Raw genomic sequence first — 23,397 nt, forward strand, 5'->3', positions numbered from 1 at the left:
TGCACTCCCTCTATGGCAAGTCTATCTTTCCCTAGGTAAAGAGACCAAAACTGTACACAATAGTCCAGGTGTGGTCTCAACAAGGCTCTATATAATTGCAGTAAGACATCTTTACTCCTATACTGAAATCCTCTTGTAATGAAGGCCAACATACCGTTTGCCTTCTTAATTGCTTGCTGTACCTGCATGTAGAAGGATGTTTCCCCTGGCTGGGGAGTCTAGATCCAGGGGACACAGTTTCAGAATAAGGGACAGGGCATTTAAGACTGAGATGAGGAGGAATTTCTTAACTCAGAGAATGGTGAATCTCTGGAATTCTCTGCCCCAGAGCTCTGTAGAGGCTCAGTCATTGAGTATGTTCAAGACTGAGATTGATAGATTTCTACATATTAAAAACATCAAGGGATTCAGGAATAGTGCAGGAAAATGGTGTTGAAGTAGAAGATCAGCCATGATCTCATTGAATGGCAGAGTGAGCTCAAAAGGCTGAATGGCCTACTCCTGCTCCTATTTCTTATGTTCTTATGTTATATTCTTTTACTGAGAATCCCAGCTGAGGGGCCAAGGTTCAAAGTGCAGGACACCATGGTTAAAGTGAGTAGGCGAGAGGACAAGCTACACAGAGAGTAGTGTTTAAGTAACATTAAACTTGGGTTTTAAAAACCTGTAGATGGTAGGAAAAAGGGAAGACGGAGGATTCCAGACTATTGAGCTCATGGGAAAGAATGAGTTAGAGCAGGAAATGATGTTATTTCCTTGATTTCAACACAGTGAGAATATAAGGAGGAGAAAGTGTGTGTAGGATGGGCTTTTTGGCACTTAGCATGAACAAGAGAGAAAGAAAGAAAAGAAAGACAGACTTGCATTTATATAGTGCCTTTCACAACCACTGGATGTCTCAAAGCACTTTACAGCCAATAAAATAGTTTTTGAAGTGTAGTCACTGTTGTAATGCAGGAAATGTGGCAGCCAGTATGCGCACAGCAAGCTCCCACAAACAGCAATGTGATAATGACCAGATAATCTGTTTCTTGTGATGTTGATTGAGGAATAAATTTTGGCCAGGACACAACTCCCCTGCTGTTCTTTGAAATAGTACCATCGGATGTTTTACATACACCCAAGCAAGCAGATCGGGCCTCAGTTTAACATCTCATCCGACAGTGCAGCACTCTCTCAGTACTACACTGGAGTGTCAGCCTTGATTTTTGTGCACAAGCCCTGGAGTGGGACTTGAACCCAGAACCTTGTAACTCAGAGGTGAGAGAGCCACCAACTGAGCCACAGCTGACAGGCTGGAGAAAGTTCAGAGTAATATCAATATAATAGGCAGGGTAAGAAGAGGTAAAAATTGGCCTTGTAGTTGATAGTGAAGAGGATAGACTTAGACTCCAGAATTGATATCAATGGTTTGGTTGAATGGGCAGAAAAGTGGCAAATGGAATTCAATCTAGAGAAATGTGAGGTAATGCATTTGGGGAGGGCAAACAAAGCAAGGGAATACACAATTAACAGGAGGATATTGAGAGGAGTAGAAGAAGTGAGAGACCTTGGTGTGCATGTCCACAGGTCCCTGAAGGTGGCAGGACAGGTAGATAGACTGGTGGAGAAGGTATATGGAATGCTTTCCTTTATTGGCCAAGGTATAGAATACAAAAGCAAGGATGTAATGCTGGAACTGTATAAAATGCTGGTTAGGCCACAGTTGGAGTATTGCGTAAAGTTCTGGTCACTACATTACAGAAAGGACACAATTGCTCCGGAGAGAGTACAGAGGAGACTTACAAGAATGTTGCCAGGGCTTGAAAGTTGCAGCTCTGAGGAAAGATTGGATAGGCTAGGGTTGTTTTCTTTCTAACAGGAGGTTGAGGGGTGACTTAATTGATGTGTACAATATTATGAAAGGCCTAGATAGAGCAGACAGGAAGGACCTATTTCCCCCTGCGGATAGGTCAATTACAAGGGGGCACAGATTTAAGGTGATTGGTAGAAGGATTAGAGGGGGCATGAGGAAAAACTCTTTCACCCAGAGGGTGGTGAGTGTCTGGAATTCACTGCCAGGAAGGGTGGTGTAGGCAGAAACCCTCAATTCTTTTAAAAGGTACCTGGACATGCACCTGAAGTGCTGTAGCCTGCAAGGCTATGGACCAGATGCTGGAAGGTGGGATTAGATTGGGCGGCTAGTTTTTTCGGCCGGCACTGACGTGACAGGCTGAATGGCCTCCTTCTGTGCTGTAATTTTTCCATGGTTCTAATTGGAGTTGGAGGAGTGTATACATTGGCATAGACTAGTTGAGCTGAATGGTCTGTGTCTGTGCTGTGGATTCTATGTATGTAAAGGTGATTGTGGCAGGGGGAATTGTAGATGAGAGAATAATCACTTATCAAATGACTAGCTTTTTCTTATATCCTTTCCAGGAGTGTGAGAGATGGGTTAGAAGAGTCTTCCCAGATGCAGGTATCGTAAGTAGATTTAAGCATTATGGAGAGTTGAGTTATTGGTGGGGGGGTGGGGGGGGGGGTGAAAGTTTGGCATAACAGAGGAAACTAAACTGCTTGAAGGCTGCTCCTCAATACAAAATATATCTAAAACCCTTAACTAGAAATAGTCTGTGCTGTGCTTCTGAGCTATCCCAACCAATCTATAGTCAAGAAAGATAATGGACAATCACTGAGAGTAGAATTGCTCAACTGTAATTGGAGAATGTCTCACTGTGTTGAGCAGGCTGTTAGCTTCTAGGTCCTGCAATGATGATCAATGCTAGTTAAAGTTATCTCCATGTATCTATCTGTCTTTAGTCTGTGGATGAATGTGAACACCTGGAGCTGAAGGTTTCACTGCACCAGTACTCGATAAGATTAATGATATCTGTGCAGAGTGCCAACATCCAGTCGCGCGGTCCTGGTAGAATTATTTGCTGAGTGTCTGCTCCTATTTCTAGAGTGCCTCCCTTCCTCGACATGAATACATTTATCTATGCCAAAAAGATTTTACCTCCATTTTATAAGGCAGCCAATTTCCACGGTAAGGCATCCCTATGTGCTTATCAATCCTTTCCCATTCCGTTGAAACTCAAAATTCAGACACAATTATAGATTTAGATGTTTATTAATTGCAACCTATAAAGTTTTTTTTAGTGTTTAATTTTTTCAAAAAATAAATTGATTTCCAGTGAAGTTGCTGATGGATTGTACCCAGATAACAATGTGATCAATATGTGGTATGGATTTCCATGTAGAATAGCAGGGATGAGAATCTTGGAATCATTTAAGAAACAATTGGATTCCATAATGGAGAAACTTTAGGGACTTTCTCGATCAATGAACTCAACTAGGCCAAATGGCCCTAGTAAATCCCTTGCAAATACTACAGCATGTAACTTATAATGTATTATTCTGCTGGCAGGGTTGAGTTCTGTGCAAGCTGACCTGTCTTTTTAACACCACAAGAATAAATTACTCTTGTCACATCCTGAGATTCATTAGACACCGATGGTATTCATTTCTGTGTGAGTTCTTCCCGATTTTCCGCTGTAACTTTGGAGAAGATCTGTGGAAAGGATCAGGAGAAGCTTGCGGAAGTTCTACCCCAGTTGTTCATCAGCTGATTCCTCATAAATTCCCATCTGCTCAAGATCAGAAAAATATTACCATCTATTCCTCTTTCATACACATTTGAGTCTTTAAAGTATGACTAATGCCTTCTAACTAAATGCAAAAGTTATATAACGTGATAAAAACAGAATATTGGGCACATAGTTCCTGTGTCCTACTTTATGATCATGCGTAATTATAAATTTGTTCTACCCAAATGTCTTGCAGTTGATTGGCTCATATGAAAATTGATTCCAGAATCCTTTTATTTAAAAGAAAGACAAAAAGAAAGCCAGCCATTTTAAAGATACCGAGAAACACTCCCCATAACAGAAAATACCTAATTAACAAAGGAGCCAGGATACTTGCAGCCTCCAACTTTAAACAAACTTGAAAATAATTGAGGAAGAAAGCCAGTCATTTCATCCTGGGTCCTGACTTGACTCTGATTGACCTCACCAAAGAATTTAATTCTTATCAACCTGAGCCTATTGTTTACTTAAATAAGTGATCTCAAAAGTGACACACCTTAGCACCAGAAGAATATATTTTGCAGTACACATTATAATATTTTTGTCCTTAGGGGACAGATCATCATCCAAATAACCTTCAGCAATGCTATCTGCTATAAATGGTCATAGAGTCATAGAGTTATACAGCACAGAAACAGGCCCTTCAGCCCACCGTGTCCCCGTCAGCCATCAAGCCTATCTATTCTAATCCCATTTTCCAGCACTTGGCCCGTAGCCTTGTATGCTATGGCGTTTCAAGTGCTCATCTAAATATTTCTTAAATGTTGTGAGGGTTCCTGCCTCTACCATCCCTTCAGGCAGTGTGTTCCTCAAATCCCCTCTAAACCTCCTGCCCCTTACCTTAAATTTATGCCCCCTGGTCATTGACACCTCCGCTAAGGGAAAAAGTTTCTTCCTATCTACCCTATCTATGCCCCTCATAATTTTGTATACCTCAATCAGGTCCCCACTCAGCCTTCTCTTCTCTAAGGAAAACAACCCTAGCTATCCAGTATCTCTTCATAGCTGAAATGCTCCAGCCCAGGCAACATCCTGGTGAATCTCCTCTGTACCCTCTCCGATACAATCACATCCTTCCAATAGTGTGGTGACCAGAACTGTGCACAGTACTTCAGCTGTGGCCTAACTAGCATTTTATACAGCTCCATCATAACCTCCCTGCTCTTATATTCTATGGTTCGGTTAATAAAGGCAAGTAGCCCGTATGCCTTCCTAACCAACTGTGCTGCTGCCTTCACTGATCTATGGACAAGTACACCAAGGTCCCTCTGACCTTCTGTACTTCCTAGGGTCCTACCATCCATTGTATATTCCCTTGCCTTGTTAGTCCTCCCAAAATGCAAAATGTACATCTAATGTGTGGTTTGTGTACCTCTCATATCCTGCATCACACTTTGGGCATCACACCTACTATATTGCTGATTCTCTGACCTGCACATTCTTTGTCCGTGGCCTACTGGGAGAGTGGAATTGATCAATTTTCCTACTATCCACTCATTTTCCGGGAATCAATTAAAAACATCTGTTTCACTGTCTTTGGACAAATATTTCTTCCAAGTGTCTTTCCAAATTCTTTTACTGCTCAGGCACTTCTTGTCCCCACTTCTACACCACAGCATTCCCACCTCACAGGAACAGCATAACCTCTGACTACTGTGAGAAGTATCACAGAACAATAATTTCAACAATGTAAACTCCCTCCACCTTTCCAGTTATTGAAATCCTCAACCGTTTCGGAGGTTTTGAACATTGATAAGGCTATCTCGAGCACTACCTCAACTCCTCCAACATTCACATCTTTCTGCTCACCTACCCCCATTGCAACACCCCTGGAAAAAAATGTAATCTCCACCCTGTCAAGTCCAAAGGTCGTAGACTGCCGTGCACCTGGTGCATGACTGGTCAGATCTGACTTGACCATCTCAAGGAGTCTCAATCTTCCCCTCCAACTATTCCAGGTTATGGACAATTTGAGAATGGTCTGTGTCCCGCTGACTCTTTGATGTCTATACCTGCCGCATTCTCACCTACAATGCAAAACGTGAGAGACTTATCGACTTTTTCCAACTCAAAGAGTGAGACTATCTGCACAACCACCTCAATGGCCATCTCCTCTTTGTCCTCCTCATTTTCCTCATTCCTCCAGGTGCTTGAAAAGAGTAACATAAAACTTGTAGGGAGTGAGCAAAAGAGTGGCATTCGACCAGGTGGGTCATGAGGAGAAAAACTCCACTGTAGCCTTAATAAGCCAAAAGATCTATTTCTGGGCTGTAACACTCTGCAATTCTATGATACAAACAACATTCCTAGTATTGGCTAGGTTTGAATCCTGGTCCCAGAGGTGACTGCATGAAATAACACTGCAGGATTAATGAAAAATGACAGGAATACCAGTATAATAGATATAGGATGATAAACACCTCAGTTGTGATGCATGCTAGCAGCAGATTACATAAAGCATGACAAAGGTTGACTGCTGCCTCGACACGCAACTCGATTCTTAAATTGATTTGCAAATATTTGACAGAAGAGATTGGTAATATGAGAGGTAATAAGACTGAATAGAACTGCACAGAATGTTACCGTGATGGCTCAGTGATCAAATGCACTTTCTGGTGTGGAACTGACCCTTGCAGACCAGGAAGGTCCCAGGTTTGATCCCTGGGTCATGCTGAATTAGTTGATTGGAGTTGGAGAGCAGTTATGGTGCTTACATTGGCCTCAGTGCCTTGGGCTGGGGAAGGACGCGAGGAAAAGCAGCCAATGTTCCTCCTTGTCTGGTGGCCTCCGCTAGAAAGTGTATGTGTGGAGCTTGGGTGAGGTCACGATCGGGACAGCTGTGATGCCCACCAGAGTCAAATGACCGTTTGGCCTTGGTGGAGTGACACAGTACCCAGCATGCACCTCTGTGAACCTGCAAACATAAAAATCAGAGACAAATAGCCTCATCCAGAATACTGTTTTATTCTGCATGGTATCCTGAACATTACAAAAAAATTAATATTCTGATTAATTTTGTTCCATCTTTTCAGTTTGGTTAAAAAGAATTAAAGACTGTCCAGCTGCATCTATTGGGAATCAGTTTTGTTTCCCTAAATTTTAGTTTGTTTCTTATTTATAAAACATAATTTACCAATGGTACTGCAATGCTCAACACTATTATTAAAATTCACAGGTATTTCCCAGGTCAGAGAGACATTCCAGTTATGATTAATGCTCCCTCACTATCTGAGAGGTGCTACTGACTGTCAATAAGAGGCCAACTTCTGCTATGTTTAGAATAACTTATGTCATGGACTGCTTCAAAGCATTTCCCCTCTGCAATTCTTAACTGCATGACTGAACTCACAGTTCTTACACGATCATAAGCCATTCAGCCCCTCAAGCCTCCTCCATCATTCGATAAGAGCCTGGCTGATCTGATTGTGGCCTCAACTCCCCTTTCCTGCTTGCCCCGCCCTCATAACGCTTGACTCCCATGTAAATCAAAAATTTGTCGAATTCAGCCTTTATATTCAATGACCAAGCCTCCACTGCACTCTGGGGAAGAGAATTCCAAAGATTAATAATCTTCTCTCAGAGAAGAATTTCCTCCTCATCACTGTTTTAAATGGGAGACCCCTTCGTTTTAAACTGTGCCCCCTAGTTCTAGATTCATCCACGAGGGGAAACATATCTCCGCTCATATAATAATGTGCAACTTGAATACCAGTTATCCAGCAACAACTTGCCTTTATATAGCACCTTTAACAAAATAAAATATCCTAAAGTGCTTCACAGGAGCATTATCAAACAAGATTTGACACTGAGCCACATTTTTTTTAAAATTTGTTCATGCAATGTGGATATCACTGGCTAGGTCAGCATTTATTGCCCATCCCAATCGCCCTTGAGAAGGTGGTGGTGAGCTGCCTTCTTGAACTGCTGCAGTCCTTGGGGTGTAGGTACACCAACAGCACTGTTAGGAAGGGAGTTCCAGGATTTTGATCCAGCGACAGTAAAGGAATGGCGATATAGTTCCAAGTCAGGATGGTGTGTGGCTTGGAGGGGAACTTGCAGGTGGTGGTGTTCCCATGCATCTGCTGCCCCTGTCCTTGCAGGTGGTAGAGCTTGTGGGTTTGGAAGGTGCTGTCAAAGGAGCCTTGGTGAGTTGCTGTAGTGCATGATAAAGATGGTACACAGTGCTGCCACTGTATGTCAGTGGTGGAGGGAGTAAATGCTGGAGATGGTGGATGGGATGCCAATCAAGCGGGCTGCTTTGTCCTGGATGATGTCGAGCTTGGGTGTTGTTGGAGCTGCACCCATCTAGGCAAGTGGAGAGTAATCCAGCACACTCCTGACTTGTGCCTTGTAGATGGTGATAAGGAGATAAGGTGACTAAAAGCTCAGTCAAAGAGGTAGTTTTAAGGAGTCTCTTGAGGGTGGAGTGAGAGATAGAGAGGCGGAGAGGTTTGGGGGGGAATTCTAGAGCTTAGGGCCTAGGTAACTGAAGAAATGTTTGCTGATAGTGGAGCAATGAAAATCGGGTTGCACAGGAGGCCAGAATTGGAGGCGTGCAGAGATCACAGGGTTGTCAGGCTGGAGGAGAAACAGACACTGAACAGTAGTGGGAGAAATGACTAAAGGCAAAAGTATGTGAATTTGGCAACAGTGCCACAACCTCCAAGCACGTCCATTAGTGGTATTGCAATAAGTCTCCACAGCATGAGACTGTGCCACAAACTCCAAGCCAGTTCACCAGTGGAATTGCAACTACTTTTTTATTGCAGAAGACAGCACCACACCATCCAAGTCTGTTCAGAAGTGGTACTGCAAGTCTTTTTATTATTTGCCTGCATAGCTTACCTTTTCTTCTGTCGGTGCAAAAACATAGATTTATTCCAATTATGGCAACACCTTTTCCTACTATTAATTGGAAAGCATCTGACCTGCTTTCAGAATTTCTTCTTTTCAGGGAGTTGAGCTTTGTTTCAATGACCTAGCCATTGATGATCCACAGAAGAAAACAATAAAGATACGCATAGCCATGGCAATGAAGGACTACATTGTCTTAACAGATCTGGTCACAATGACGTAAAACAAAAGGACCCTGCAAAGATTTGGTCCACTCTAGAAGACCAATTACATCTCAAGCTCAATTTTAAAGTATACCAACTCAAATTCACGTCTTTCGGACAACAGCCTAGCAAATCCATAAACCAGTTTGTAAGTCATTGTCATGCCAAAGATTGAGAATCTGATTTTACTGACTCTAAACTGGCAGATTGCATCATTGAACTTGTGATTGTATTCACACCGATGGAACTCTACCAAAAGGATCTTTTGGACAAACCCAAAGTAATATCACTGGACTAGTAATTCAGAACCCATGCTACTGCTCTGGGGACATGGGTTTGAATCTCACCATGGCAGATGGTGAAATTTGAATTCAATGAATTAATTTGGAATTAAAAGCTAGCTAGGTGACCCTGAAACCATTGTCGATTGTTGTAAAAACCCATCTGGTTCACTAATGTCCTTTAGGGAAGGAAATCTGCCATCCTTACCTGGTCTGTGACTCCAGATTACATGTGACTCCAGACCCACAGCAATGTGGTTGACTCTTAAATTCACCTTGAAATGGCTTAGCAAGCCACTCAATTCAAGGACAATTAGAGGTAGGCAATAAATGCTGGCCTAGCCAGCAACACCCACATCCCACAAACAAATTTTAAAAAATGTACTTATAAAATAACTGCACCTACTGGTGCTACATTGCATCATAATAGAGGTCAAATCAGAGCTGTTCATAATCCAAAATTCATGGAAGACTCCACTGCAACTCATACAAGATTGAAGACTACATCTCAGACAGAGACTACACAATCTTCTTCCATGACATCCAAGTCACAAACATCTATTCCAGTATCCAAGAACTGCTACCCTGTTTCAAAATCTGGCAAAGTTACCAAATGACTTTTATCCTTTTGCAATTGATGTTCTTGCATATTCTTATTGTTTCTTTTGTATTATCTTATTTTCTGTACATGCATTAGTTAATTTCTACTTACCTAAAAGAGGTGTTCAAATTGGTAAACATGTTTCTCTTTTCCTTTTGGGAAAAGGGGGTTGTTTGTGTGTGTGTGTGTACGTACACCTTTAAGAGGTGATTCTGAATGTTTTGCAGTCTTGAAGATACACCTTTACAGTTAACATCTCAATGTTCTAGCTGCTCTCTCAGTATTCAACAAAGAACCCACAATATTGTGTTACTGATCCCATCTGGAGTGATCAGTTTTAGTGTACAGCACATAGTAGCACAGAGGTCCAAGGAACACGCAACACCACTCTGATGCTGTAAACAGGGAATTCAGCTGCAGTACGGCGGAGAAGTGGGAGAGGAGATTCCAACCCCATCCCAGTTACATTACCGTCTCTCACAAACACAAACGTGATTGTATAACCTGCCTTGATGCATTGCAATAGCTGCTTTGTTAGAAGAACCTGAAATTTAATGAACAAAATGAGAAAATAAAAACAACGGGGTAATTTTACAAATTCGCAATCTGTGTCAGCGGGACAAATTTATAAATTTAACTTTCCGATTTCTGTCCCCTTGTGCTGGACTTTTCCAGCTGTGAACAATATCGGTATGCGGTGCGGGACATTACTACTTTAAATGCCAATACATTCCATCAGTGTCTGTTCACTGGATGACAAGTCACTCATACAGTTTGACTAATTAACCTCCTAATTCTCCTTTTCTTGACTCAGTATCCGCTTTCCTTACTCCTATCTACGAAGGTGCTACATAAATCCAAGTTGTTGCTGAACAGCAGGGGAGTTCTCACTGGTGTCTTGCCCAATGTTTATGCCTCAACCAACACCTCTACATCAGATGATCTGGTCATTATCGTATTACTTTTTTATGGGAGCTTGCTGTGCACAAATTGGTTGCTGTTTTTCCCTACATTGCTAAGGTGACAACATTTCAAAATTAAAGCAGTTTGGGATGTCCGGAGGTTGTGAAAAGCCCTGCTTAAGTTCTTTGTTTCATAAACCCATGGAAACCCCACGGCTTTATAGCCTGAAATGTGAGTTAGAATACACAACCTGGAAGGGACAGAGATACAGCCACCTAGAAGTTAGGAATTCTGAGAGATTTCTTCCCCAGAAACATGTATAAATAAAATCAGGAATTCCACCATCAGGACTCCACCCTCCCCCTCCCAACCAAGTCAAGCAACAGAATGCCCTCCAAACAAAGCTAATAAAATCTGATAAGTCAGCAGGGATCAGTAGTTTCAGGAGAAATGAGGAGAAAATAGGTAAAGTACATTTCAAAGTTTAAGTCAGTTTTGTTATATTTGTTGTTCAGCTTCACCATCCATCTCAGGGTTTCCACTTTGGAACAGTGCGAGAGAGCAGTGCTGAGGACTACATGAAGAAGAGTTTTCCTGAGATGCATGAATACACAAGAAGGTTCAATGTTCCAACCACTCTGGATGGGGTGGCACATCTGAAGTAAGCAGCATGACAATACAATTATGACATAATATTGTATCAATATCGGTATAGCATTTGGATCCATAGGCAAGTACAGGTAGTTCCCTGACTGTTCTAGTTAGTGACTGAACTCAATAACAAATGTGACAAATTGTGGATTTACAATACTTTGATAGGAGATAATCCCCGGAGAGGTGGTTTGGCTGAGCAAATACACTGTTTTCACACAGCTACGGTTAGAGACATTGCATGACAGGTGTTAACAGAATGGAATAACTTCTATAATATATTAAAATTTCTAACGTAGGTTAAGGTTTGCATTCCATTGAAAATTGCTATGTAAACATTCCCTAAGGGAATTCCAATATAAAGTGCCCATATTTACATGTTACATTTACTTATTACATTTCCCTATAACAGGGCTCGCTTATAGGATTGCCAATGTTGCACCATCATTTGGTGCTTCATTGGTCCAGATTTTGCATTGAGAATAACTTAACAGGGCTCACCATTATTATGGAGTAAATCATATAGCAACTTCTGGAGTATGCACATGTGCAGTTAAACATGGAAATCTGGTAGTTGCGGTATGAGTTACCCTACTCCTCCACAGTGTAAGACTCTGAAAAAGGGGGTCCCACTTCTCTGCAAGGTACAGACCCTGTACTGAGTATTAATCAGATGAAACAAACTTTGGATACAATTTCCACTTTATGTGGAAACACCTTTATTAACTCACCAAGCAATAGTACAACACCAGTTGCTTAGTTGACCTGTGCAGAGAAGCTCGTTCCTGGGTGGTCAGATCCGCTGAACAAATTCTTTTGCATGACTTCCTGTGACTGACCAAATCACACTTCCCGGCTGCAGCAACAATGTCCTTTGTGAGCTGTGGCTTTATACCCCTTTCTGACCCTAGTTCCTCAACATATAAGGTAATGTCTCAAATTAGATCAACTGATTGGGTTTCAGTGCCTTATCAATCCCACCCTGGCTATGCAAGACCGCCTGCATGTGGTCATATCCAGCTCTCAGCAGGGGGAGGGGGGGGGGGCAGTGGAAGGGGGTCTGAGGTGTATACCAGCAAGGGATGTGATATCTGCATCTTGATAAGGCAAGAAGGAAACCATTCACACATATTTTAAGAGGCCATTGTTCATGAGAGTGGTTGCTAGACAGACTGTCTGATGTTATAACAGCCCGGGCTGCCACAACAGTGGCATGTCCTGACTTGTCTGACTGCGTGTGTGTATGTGGGGGTCCTTGTTCAGTTACACTGTCTTTTATTTTTAAAAAAGTCCAAAATGAACCCAACAATGATGTCTGCGGTCAGAATTCTTCTCCCTTCATCCCGATGTCCTTTGCCTCCACATCCTTATCACCTGGTGAGCCCCACACACTGATCCACACTACAATTGGTCACATTTTACCTCTGAACAAAAATACAAGAGCTATCCAAATGCGCTATAATAGTACCTTGCCAATAAACCCAGCACAAAATCAACATGAGGGTGTGAAGTTGCTGTACTTACCCACTAGTTAACCATGAAACACAGCAGAAAAAGTTAGGGCTCGTGCATTCTGGTGCCAGTGAATTTTTAATGGTGTGATATGTCATAATTATTGCAAGCAACCTCTCTGGACCTGAAATTTTAATTTTACTAGTGTGGTGTTTTACTCCTTCAGATTTTTAATTAGTGTTTAGAGATTTAAAAGATTTAAAAAAAAATTCTGTCTGTTTTATTGTTCTCTCTTAATCCCGTCTTTCTTTCCCAATCTTTATTTAGCTTCCTGTGCATTATTTAATTCTAATTTATACTTCTGGTTTAGCCTCAGTGTGTCTCAGTGAGGATTCTTCAATTTGATTGGTTGAAGAGCCACGCTATTGTTTGCCTGCTTACAGACGCTGCAGATCCCCTGTACAGGGTGTTGCACTGGATCAAGTGCCCAATGATAGAAACTCTCAAAGCTGTGGGAAGCTGTCAGTGAAATGAACAGCGAATGCTGTTCCTTTGCTGCTCACTGCAAAATCAGAGCCACCATCTTTTCCCTAAAAATCAGTCAGAAAATTGTCTGCCATTATTTTCACCATGGTAAATGAAATTTCGATTATCCAAAGTTTTAAACAAAATGTTAAAATCCCAAAAAAGTACGCATTTCACAACATAATTACATTTATTCATTGAAATAAAGTCTTTATTTGAAGGCCACAGACCTGAGGTTTCCACAAATGCCAGCCTTGGACCTCTTACTTTGGTCCAGAGCTGTGATTCTGTTCACTGAATCCTGATTGTGGACTCTGAGCATGTGCAGTTTCCTGGGATGCTTCAGTACAATTAAGTCTACTGAATGGTTAAAGATTTCTCTGTCACTTCTAGTCCGTATTGCTGCATCGTTTTTCAAAATTATTCAAAGAAAAACTAGAAAACTAATTTATTTACAGTTTACATTGTGTTTTTTTTCTAAATATATCTAAGAGAGGACCTTGGTTTAATGATTTATCTAAAGGATGGCTTCTATAACAATGCAGCACTCCCTCAGTACTACACTGAAATCCTACTCTAGATTATGTGTTCAAATCTATATTGAGTTTAACCCAGAGATGAAAGGGCTACCAACTGAGTCAAGCTGATAATTGTAGAGACTTAACTGCGACATCAGCTAAGGTTAGATAACTCGGTGGACATCAGGAATAGAACCTGGGATCCTCCTGTTCTCTAAAGCTCTATTGAAACAAGACAGAGATCTCACTTTTAATAACAATTGTTTTGAATTGCAGGAGTGATCCCTCAAAACTGGATGCATTTATCATGGACAAGGCTCTGCTGGACTACGAAGTGTCCATTGATGCTGAGTGCAAGCTGATAACAGTGGGGAAGCCATTTGCAATTGAAGGTAAGACGCCACTGCACTGGGATGTTCAGGGCAGCCAATATCTCAATAACTCAGAGAAATTGAGTGGTGCACTTTGTCACATTCTGCATTTTTATGGAATTAGAGTCAAATGCAGGAGTCTTTCTAACAGGTTTTATTTACTTTCTTTCTATGAGTCTGCATAGCTTTCAGCTAGGCTCTAAAGTGTACAAATCACTCCAAATCGGATTAGACGTTCTCCCTCTGTCTTTACAGAGACTCAGTATTCCCTCTGCTTTATTTATAATATCAAGGGTAGGAGCAAGAGTAGGCCACTCGGCCCCTCGAGCCTGCTCCGCCATTCAACAAAATTATGGCTGATCTGATTGTAACCTTAACTCCACATTCCTGCCCTGATAACCTTTCACCCTCTTGCTTATCAAGAATCTATCTACCACTGCCTTCAAATATTCAAAGACTCTACTTCCATTGCCTTTTGAGGAAGAGAGTTCCAAAGACTCACGACCCTCTTGAGAGAAAAAAATTCTCCTCATCTGTGTCTTAAATGGGCAATCCCATATTTTTAAACAGTAACGGCTAGTTCTAGATTCTCCCACAAGAGGAAACATCCTTTCCACATCCACCCTGTCAAGACCCCTCAGGATCTTATATATTGCAATCAAGTCGCCTCTTACTCTTCTAAACTCCAGCGGATACAAGCCTAGCCTGTCCAACCTTTCCTCATAAGACAGCCTGCCCATTCCAGGTATTGGTCTAGTCAACCTTCTCTGATCTGCTTCCAATGCATTTACATCCTTCCTTAAATAAGGAGACCAATACTGTACACAGTACTCGAGATGTGGTCTCACCAATGCCCTGTATAACTGTAGTATAACCTCCCTACTTTTGTATTCAATTCCCCTCACAATAAAGATCACCTAATCTTAAATATTAAACAACTATAGAGTCAATCACATAAGCAGTAAATCTCTTTCACCTAGCCATTGCCAGCTTCACTCCATTGGTAGCATTCGCTCTTCTGAGTCAGAAGTTTGTGCGTTCAAGCCCCTTTCCAGAATTTCAGCACATAATCTGTACTAACACTTCAAATTAGTATTGAAGAAATGCAGCATTGTCAGAGATCAATCCTTTGGATGAGACTTATTCTAAGGTTGTGTCTGCCTGCTCAGAAGAGAGCTAGGGAGGGGTCTGGTTAAGAACCCCATGACATTATTTGAAGAACAGCAGTGAATTCTCCAGGTGTCCTGGCCAATATTCTTCCTTCAACCATCAGTGTTGTTGGCTAATTAAACAGTTAAAACAGATTTACTGATTCTTTATTACACTGTTGTCTAAAATGCCTGACAACCTGACTTGTGAGTGCCCTCCATCATTGTGCCAGTTACTGAATTCATAAATTGGTATATTTTGAAATCTGGACTAGGGATTCCGGTTCCTGAGAAGCCTCTGTTTGTTCTAATAGCTTCTTCAAGACTCACTGCTGTTAGTGGAGATTTAGACTAAATGTTTTTGTCTCTGCAGGGTATGGAATCGGTTTGCCCCAGAACTTGGGGCTAAATTCTAACATTTCCGAATTGATCAGTCGCTATAGATCTGATGGATTCATGGACATGCTGCATGACAAGTGGTACAAGGTAGTCCCATGTGGAAAACGGACCTTTGAAGTGACAGAGGTGAGAAATCCAAGGCCAATTTGTTTCCAGTCTTCTCCCATATCATTTGCCTCAAAATTATTCACAAGATTGGATCCTTTTGTCAATGTATTTAGAGAAAACTGTGCATCAATAAATCCCATCAGAGTCAAAATTTGCCTGATTGCAGCATCCAATTTGTTTCCTAAACGATTCCACCTTCACGACCCTATCCGAAGGCTATTCCATGTGTTGTTTACTCTGGTGGGAAAGAACTTCCTGACATCAGTCCTACATTTCACTGTGACTAATTTGAATTTATGGTCTCTTGTCCGACTGTCATTTTTCAGTTTGAAGTAATTTTCGGTATCTACCTTTCTCATTACTTTTTGTGTCTCGTATGTCTCAGTAAGATCACCTCTCAGTCACCTCTGGGATGAACATTTAGATGAAATGTGTCAGCTGCTAGTTTGCAGTTAAATCAGTGGATTCATGTTCCCTGTGTGCTGGGGGCTGGTCCCATCAGCTCCTGAGCCTCCCAGAGTACAGGATTTGTGAATCTGCCGATAAATGTCCTCTTGCTGCACTTGTATAATGCACCTCAGACCAGAGCACATTGGTGTCTGCTCCAGTGTTCAACTCACAGCCTCACCCAGACCCTAGTTCTCTTCTGAGACCAAAATTTAAAATATGTTTTTTGCAGACGTTACAAATGGGCATCAAACATTTCTCGGGGCTGTTTGTTTTACTGTGCCTGGGCTTTGCTGGATCTTTACTGACGACTGTTGGGGAGCAGATCGTCTACAGGCTGGTCCTGCCAAGGATTAGGAAACGGAAAAGATTTAAGTACTGGCTCCACACAAGCCAGGTAAGACTTTCAGACAAGCACCTCCAACCTGTTACAACTTGGATAGCCAGATGGTGAATGATGAAACACTGAAGCCTAGTCTTTATTCACTTACAAGCTTTTATTTACTGAGACACACATCGCATATCATGTACCTCCCAAACTAAACCCCTCTTTCAGCCTTCTCCTATATATATATGTGAGAACAAATTAGTTCCCAATTAATACCCGATTACAATTCAACACCCAATTGATATACAATTTACACAGCTCAATGTGAAGCAAGTAATGAACAAATAAGAAGAGTAAATGCAGTAAGGAAAATGTTGAAGCACTAGCTGATGTTGTGCTGATCCTCATGTCATTGAATTGTGATTATAACCAGAAGTTTAGTTTAGAGATACAGCACTGAAACAGGCCCTTCGGCCCACCGAGTCTGTGCCGACCATCAACCACCCATTTATACTAATCCTACACTAATTCCATATTCCTACCACATCCCCACCTGTCCCTATATTTCCCTACCACCTACCTATACTAGGGGCAATTTATAATGGCCAATTAACCTATCAACCTGCAAGTCTTTGGCATGTGGGAGGAAACCGGAGCACCTGGAGGAAACCCACACAGACACAGGGAGAACTTACAAACTCCACACAAGCAGTACCCAGAATTGAACCCGGGTCGCTGGAGCTGTGAGGCTGCGGTGCTAACCACTGCGCCACTGTGCCGCCCTATCAAAGGTCATCCTAGGTTGTTCCTTGCAAGCTGGAATGAGGCAGAATAAGTGGAAGCTTGGGAGCAGTTTGCTCACCTACCCATGTCTCATTATATGACTGAGACTTATAGACCATGAATGGCCCAGGCCCTTGAGGATCTATAGCCTATGCTGAGCTAACCGATCCCAGCTAGGGTAGCAGTATCCATGGGTTGAGGGAGGAGAAGAGAAGGCCAGCCAGAGGTCCTCCTCCCAATTACTGTCTTCCAAAAAGTGCATATGTGTGGTCATTGAGTGGAGCCTGGATCAGCTCCCCACCGCCCGCTCCCCCCTTCCGACCCCCTCTCAGACAGGGGCACCTTGACCAGAGGAGGGAACAAAATTTGAAAAGACAGTAAAGGATTTTTCAGGTTGCTGCTAACTTTTCTTACCTAGTTTGTGATCTGTTTGTTGATCTCTGTGAGGGAAAATAACTCTACAGTAAATGCTTATGTGATAGGAGATCATTTCTTTTTGTAGAAAATCCATCGTGTTTTAAATATGAACTTTGAAGAGCAGAAACTTCAAAAAGTGAAGACCGATAACAGGTAGGGTTCCGTATTGGTATATAAATGATTAGATACAGTTCTGTCCTAAAGCCAGAATTGTAGCTGCTCAGTGGTGACTTAGTGGTAATGTCACTAGAAATCCAGAGACCCAGGCTAATGCCTTGGGGACCTGGGTTCAAATCCCACCATGGCAGCTGGTGGAATTTAAATTTGATTAATTCATAAAAATCTGGGATTGAAAGCTAGTTTCAGTAATGTTGCCATGAAACTATCATCAATTATTGTAAAAACCCATCTAGTTCATGAACGTCCTTTAGGGATGTAAGATTTGATAAGATAGGGGTATTTTATACCACCTTCTAAAGTGGGAACAGACTTGGCAGCACAAAGCTTGTTATGAATCGACTTTATTGAGATAAAGGTAAGGACAAGTTTGTTAAGTTTTCAGATAAACCATAGTCACACACTCAGACAGTAATTAACAGTTTAACACAGATACTGCCTGTATTAGAGACTGGACAGCAGAGCGCACGACTCTTTCTTTTGCAACTTTTGGTCTTCAAGTTTCCCTTGTTGGTCTCTCTCTTGTCTCTTGTTGTTGTTCTCTACTGCACAGTGCCAAAGACAAGACTTCTTTTATCCTGACAGTTTTCCAGTAAACCCTCCCCTCTCCCAATCAGTGATTAGTCTTGTATTAAAGGATGCCTTTCTTAACCAACCAAGGATCATTTTGTGATGATTGCTAATCTTTCAGATTTACTCAAGTAGCACCCCTTTATGTTGACTACTTTATCTCAATGCTTTTACATTTCGAGGTTCCTTATCTCAATACGAAGCAAATTCATGCAGAAGCTGTTTTCACTGTCTGCTCTCAAGGTCTCACATTTTTGCTGCAAGTAAGCATTTTAAAACTTGACATAATCTCCCAGAATCCCTCTGCCTTGACATCTTGTCTATATTGTGTCCTATTTCCTAAGTTTTTCCACTTTACCATACTACAAAGGAGGGTTCTAATAAAGCTAAATATTAGTTTATGATAAAATAGTTGTTAGTTTATAATAGCTGGATTTCAACAATTAGTACTCTGGTTAGTAACTTTTAGTAATCTAATAATCTTACAGGAACCTTACCTGGTCTGGCCTACATATGACTCCAGACCCACAGCAATGTGGTTGACCCTTAACTACCCTCTGAAATGGCCTAGCAAGCCACTCAGTTCAGGGGAAAATTAGGGCTGGGCAACAAATGCTGGCCTTGCCAGAAAAGCCCACATCCCATGAAAGAATAAAAACAAGAAAAACAAAGCTAATATAGATAATAAATTGAAATCAAATGTCCTCATCACCTGGGCAACCCATTTGACATTTTTTACAGACTGGGTTTAAACATGAAAGCTCCCAGATTCACAACTATCAGTTATGCGGAGATAGTCAGAGAACTGGAATTTATTTTTTATTGGCGAAAAGACTAAAGAGGAACATAATCCCAGTTTTGGAGAGTTAGAGGTGATGTCAATGTCAGCAGCTGTTTGATTTGCACAGTGAACACAGAACTAGGATCATAGGAACAGGCATAGGCCATTTAGCCCTTTGAGCCTCTGTGCCAGTCTGTGAGATCTTGGTTGATTTGTATCTTAACTCCAACCACCTGCTTCAACTCAATATCTCTTAATACTCTTGGCAAACAAAAATCTACTGGTCTCTGGTTTAAATTATTAATTGAGATAGCAGCTGCTGTTTTTGTGTGATAAAACATTTCCTAACTTCTCTCCCGAATGGTCTGGCTCTGATTTTAAGGACCTCCTTGTCCTTGATTTCTCCACCAGTGGAAAAAGTTTCTATCTATTCTATGAATTCCTTTCAAAATCCTAAAACTTCAATCAAATCACCCCTTAACCTTCTATATTCCAGGGAATGCAAGGCTAATTTATGTAATCTCTCCACATAACTTCACAGAGTCCTGTTGACATTCTGGTGAATCGGTGCATCCAAGGCTAATGTATCCTTTCTAAGGTGTGGTGCCCAGTATTTTACACAGTACTCCAGATGTGGCTCAACCGGGGCTTTGTACTAGAGAGGGGTTAAAATTAACAAGGACCAAACGACTTCAGGAGTTAGAAGAAACTTTATTTCCAGAGTAATAAAAGCAAAATACTGCGGATGCTGGAAATCTGAAACAAAAACAAGAAATGCTGGAATCACTCAGCAGGTCTGGCAGCATCTGTGGAAAGAGGAGCAGAGTTAACGTTTCGGGTCAGTGACCCTTCTTCGGAACTGACAAATATTAGAAAAGTCACAGATTATAAGCAAGTGAGGTGGGGGTGGGTCTGATTCACACACATTTCCAGAGTAATGTGTGTGAATCAGACTGCAACCATATGCAACAGAAACGATGGCAGTTCACACCTCCAAAAAGGAATTTGCGTTAACATCTGATGAGCAATAAGAGACTGGGAATATAGGGATAGGTCAAATACTCCATGGGATATCATTGGTGATGGGGTAGAATGCAGTGCTGTCTCTGGAGGGCAGATTCCAGGGTTGAATGTGATAATACGATGATGGAATTTTGCTTGACAGCCTTTGGATATCAGGAAGTATTTCTGTTAACTTTTTTTTCTCAAGAGATTAAATGAGTGGGAGAGAGACCAGAATACCTGAAAGAGAAAATCTATAGTGATCTCTGGTGTTCTGTATAATTTAAGTAAACCACAGCAATGAGTTCTCCTTGCATAAAGGATGAGATATATGGAAGAGGTATATTAATAGCTTTGCATTTCACAGATGCAACCTGCAAAAGATTCAGAAGGTGCCGCGCAGCACAGTTCGAGAGACTTCCCAAACCAGGTGGAATAATGCGAGACGGACACTGGTCAAAGGCAACAAAAAAACCCAGGCTGAGCTACAAAGCGGTGCACAGAATCGTTACGTGGTCAAATCGGAAAGGGAATCGCCCGGTCTGATCTGTGAGAACGGAGGGATCGGGCACCTTCAGCAGGGTGAGAGGAATGTACACAAGAACGAAATAAAAGAACTGGAACAAAGGATACAGACAATCAAAGAGCAGCTGCGAGTTGCCATGAACAAAAGGGATGAATTGGCTGCTTGCATCGAGCTGTCGAAAGATAGTCACCAAACTCCTACAAACACTGGAGATAAAGAAAATCATGACAAGAGGTGATGGTGGCCATGAGTTTAACACAAAGTGGACCTTTTGACTGGGGGAAAAAAAGGACAAACTGGCTGCAACGTTTAAGAGATCTTCACCTGACCATTTGAAATCCCATAAAAGCACATTTCAAAGCACTTCTGCCGCATGAGCATCACTTGCAAGCCGATTTAAATAGACGTCAACGCTAACAGATGCAGATTGTTTTCTACTATTACAGGAAATTCAGGTGCTTTCACTAAACCTGAGAAAGACAGTTCCAGGAAAATTTAATAATAATAAAAAAAAACTTTAAGTCTGTGTATTTAAAATCTGCTTAATATTGTAGCTGAATCGGAGGAAATCTACTTCACCAGCATCAGAATAGAAGTGAGGGGGGTAGGGGGCACGGATAGAAAGATTATTTTGGAACTGCGATGTATAAAAAGTATTGATTTGCTGCTAGTCTCAGACAATCGCCATTGCTAATTATAACGTTTCAGGTAATCAATACATTTTTCTTTGCTGTCAAAAAATTGATGTGTTTGGTTGCGATGAACATTAAAAGGCATCACCTTGGTCATGAAGTGCTGCAATATTAGCAGGACTATTGTGTGGAAATCAATCCACAGCGTACTGTTAGTGCTCTAACTGATTCTTCCACAGGCTGTTGAAACTGGAATTCTTCCTTTCTTTTGGCATTGCCTTCCTTACATGATTACAGCATTTGCAAACTTGGTATCATCAATCATTAATTGCTGATATCCCTCGTCATCTTTCCTTAAAACAAAAAAAAAACGAGTCACGTGTGTAATGCTATCCCCACTTGGATATCTGCTGGCAATGTCCTTCAGCATTCAGCAGCTACTCCATAGATCCAAGAGAAACACTTGTATTTATCCAGTGTCATTCAAACCCTCAGGGCATTCCCAAACTGCTACATAACGAATTACTTTTTGCAGTGTAGTCACAGTTGTTTTGTAAGGCAAATGAGACAGACACTTTCTGCACTAACAGCCATGCAAATGAGTGATTGGTTAATTTGAAATAAAAACAAGAAGTGCTGGAATTACTCAGCAGGTCTGGCAGCATCTGTGGAGAGAGAAGCAAAGTTAACGTTTCAGGTCTGTGACCTTTCATCAGAACTGGCAAAGGTAAGAAAAGAATTCGGTTTTAAGCAGGTGAAGGGGAAGGGGGTGGGGAGAGAACAGAGGGGAGAAAGCAATGAAGGTGAACAAAGTAAAAGAGACAAACGGAAATCCTGTCAGAGAGAAGAGCAGAACTTCTACAAGGTAGGCATTCCTGGAAGAGAAGTGGCAGTGAATTGGTTAATCTTTTTTGTTTGTTTTTTATTCGTTCATGGGATGCAGGCTAGGCCAGCATTTGTTGCCCATCCCTAATTACCCTTGAGAAGATGGTGGTGAGCTGCCTCTTGAACCACTGCAGTCCATGTGAGGTAGGTATACCCCCAGTGCTGTTAGGTAGGGAGTTCCAGGTTTTTGACCCAGCGATAGTGAAGGAACGGCGATATAGTTCTATGTCAGGATGGTGTGTGGCTTGGAGGGGAACTTGCAGGTGGTGGTGTTCCCATGCATGTGCTGCCCTTGTCCTTCTAGGTGGTAGAGGTCACAGGTTTGGTAGGTGTGTCGAAGGAGCCTTGGTGCATTGCTGCAGTGCATCTTGTATATAGTACACACTGCTGCCATGTTGCGGCAGCAATGGAGGGAGTGAATGTTTAAGGTGGTGGAAAGGTGCCGATTAAATGAGCTGCTTTGTGCTGGATGGTGTCGACCTTCTTGAGTGTTGCAGTTTCATTCATCCAGGTAAGTTGCTGGTGTTGATTGAAGGATGAATGTTGGCCAAGACACTGGGAGAAATCGTTGCTCCTTGTAAAGGAAAAGTGCCTGGGGATCCTTCATGTCCTTTGAAGGACAGCACCTCTAACAATGCAGCATGTTAGTATCAGCCCAGATTAGGTGCTCCAGTCCTGTTGTGAAACTTGAACCCTTGACCTTCTGATTCAGAGGTAAGAGTGCTACCAACTGAGCCAAGCTGACCTTGATGGATAAATTTAATGTCCTATTCTCCCAGCAGATGAGCTGTGCTCAAAGTTGGCACTAGTCAGAGAATTAGCTGCTGCCTTGTCCCCGACCCATTGTGGGAGCATCCCTACATGTGCGGATTGGTGACTTGTCACCAAAGGCCAGTTCTAGTTAGTCTGTGCCTGTACAGCATGTACTCACTTTGCTGCACAAGTCATATTCTGAATAGATTTTGCTCAGGTTTCACTGTTAAAACTGATATCACTTTACTTTGTATGTAGCAATTCCTGTGCATTGTCCACCTTGAAAACATCTAAGTATTTTACTCCTATTTGTGACTTCTCTTCACCAGAAGCAATCGCCCATTACTGATAAATTGCAATTACACAAGGAGCACCATTATATCATACAAATCATTGTTTAATTATAGTCAGAAACCAACAACAATTCAGAGGAATCTGTAATTTGCTCAACAATAG

At 41.8% G+C, this 23,397-nt stretch overlaps 1 protein-coding gene across 2 annotated transcripts in view; it reads left to right on the top strand.

Moving 5' to 3' along the window:
• grin3bb (glutamate receptor, ionotropic, N-methyl-D-aspartate 3Bb) overlaps positions 1 to 21,410 on the top strand; it is a 72,549-nt gene extending 51,139 nt beyond the window's left edge. For both annotated transcript variants that reach the window (XM_068015844.1, XM_068015845.1), the window contains exons 4-9: positions 10,984 to 11,129; positions 13,891 to 14,006; positions 15,507 to 15,658; positions 16,320 to 16,484; positions 17,701 to 17,768; positions 20,513 to 21,410. In XM_068015844.1, coding sequence (XP_067871945.1) covers positions 10,984 to 11,129; positions 13,891 to 14,006; positions 15,507 to 15,658; positions 16,320 to 16,484; positions 17,701 to 17,768; positions 20,513 to 20,909 — 1,044 coding nt within the window. In that variant the 3' untranslated portion in view covers positions 20,910 to 21,410. The remainder of the gene's footprint in view (positions 1 to 10,983; positions 11,130 to 13,890; positions 14,007 to 15,506; positions 15,659 to 16,319; positions 16,485 to 17,700; positions 17,769 to 20,512) is intronic.
• The last annotated feature ends 1,987 nt before the right edge of the window (positions 21,411 to 23,397 follow it).

Source organism: Heterodontus francisci, chromosome 36 (genome assembly GCF_036365525.1).
Source record: "Heterodontus francisci isolate sHetFra1 chromosome 36, sHetFra1.hap1, whole genome shotgun sequence".
NCBI classification, from domain to species: Eukaryota; Metazoa; Chordata; class Chondrichthyes; order Heterodontiformes; family Heterodontidae; genus Heterodontus; species Heterodontus francisci.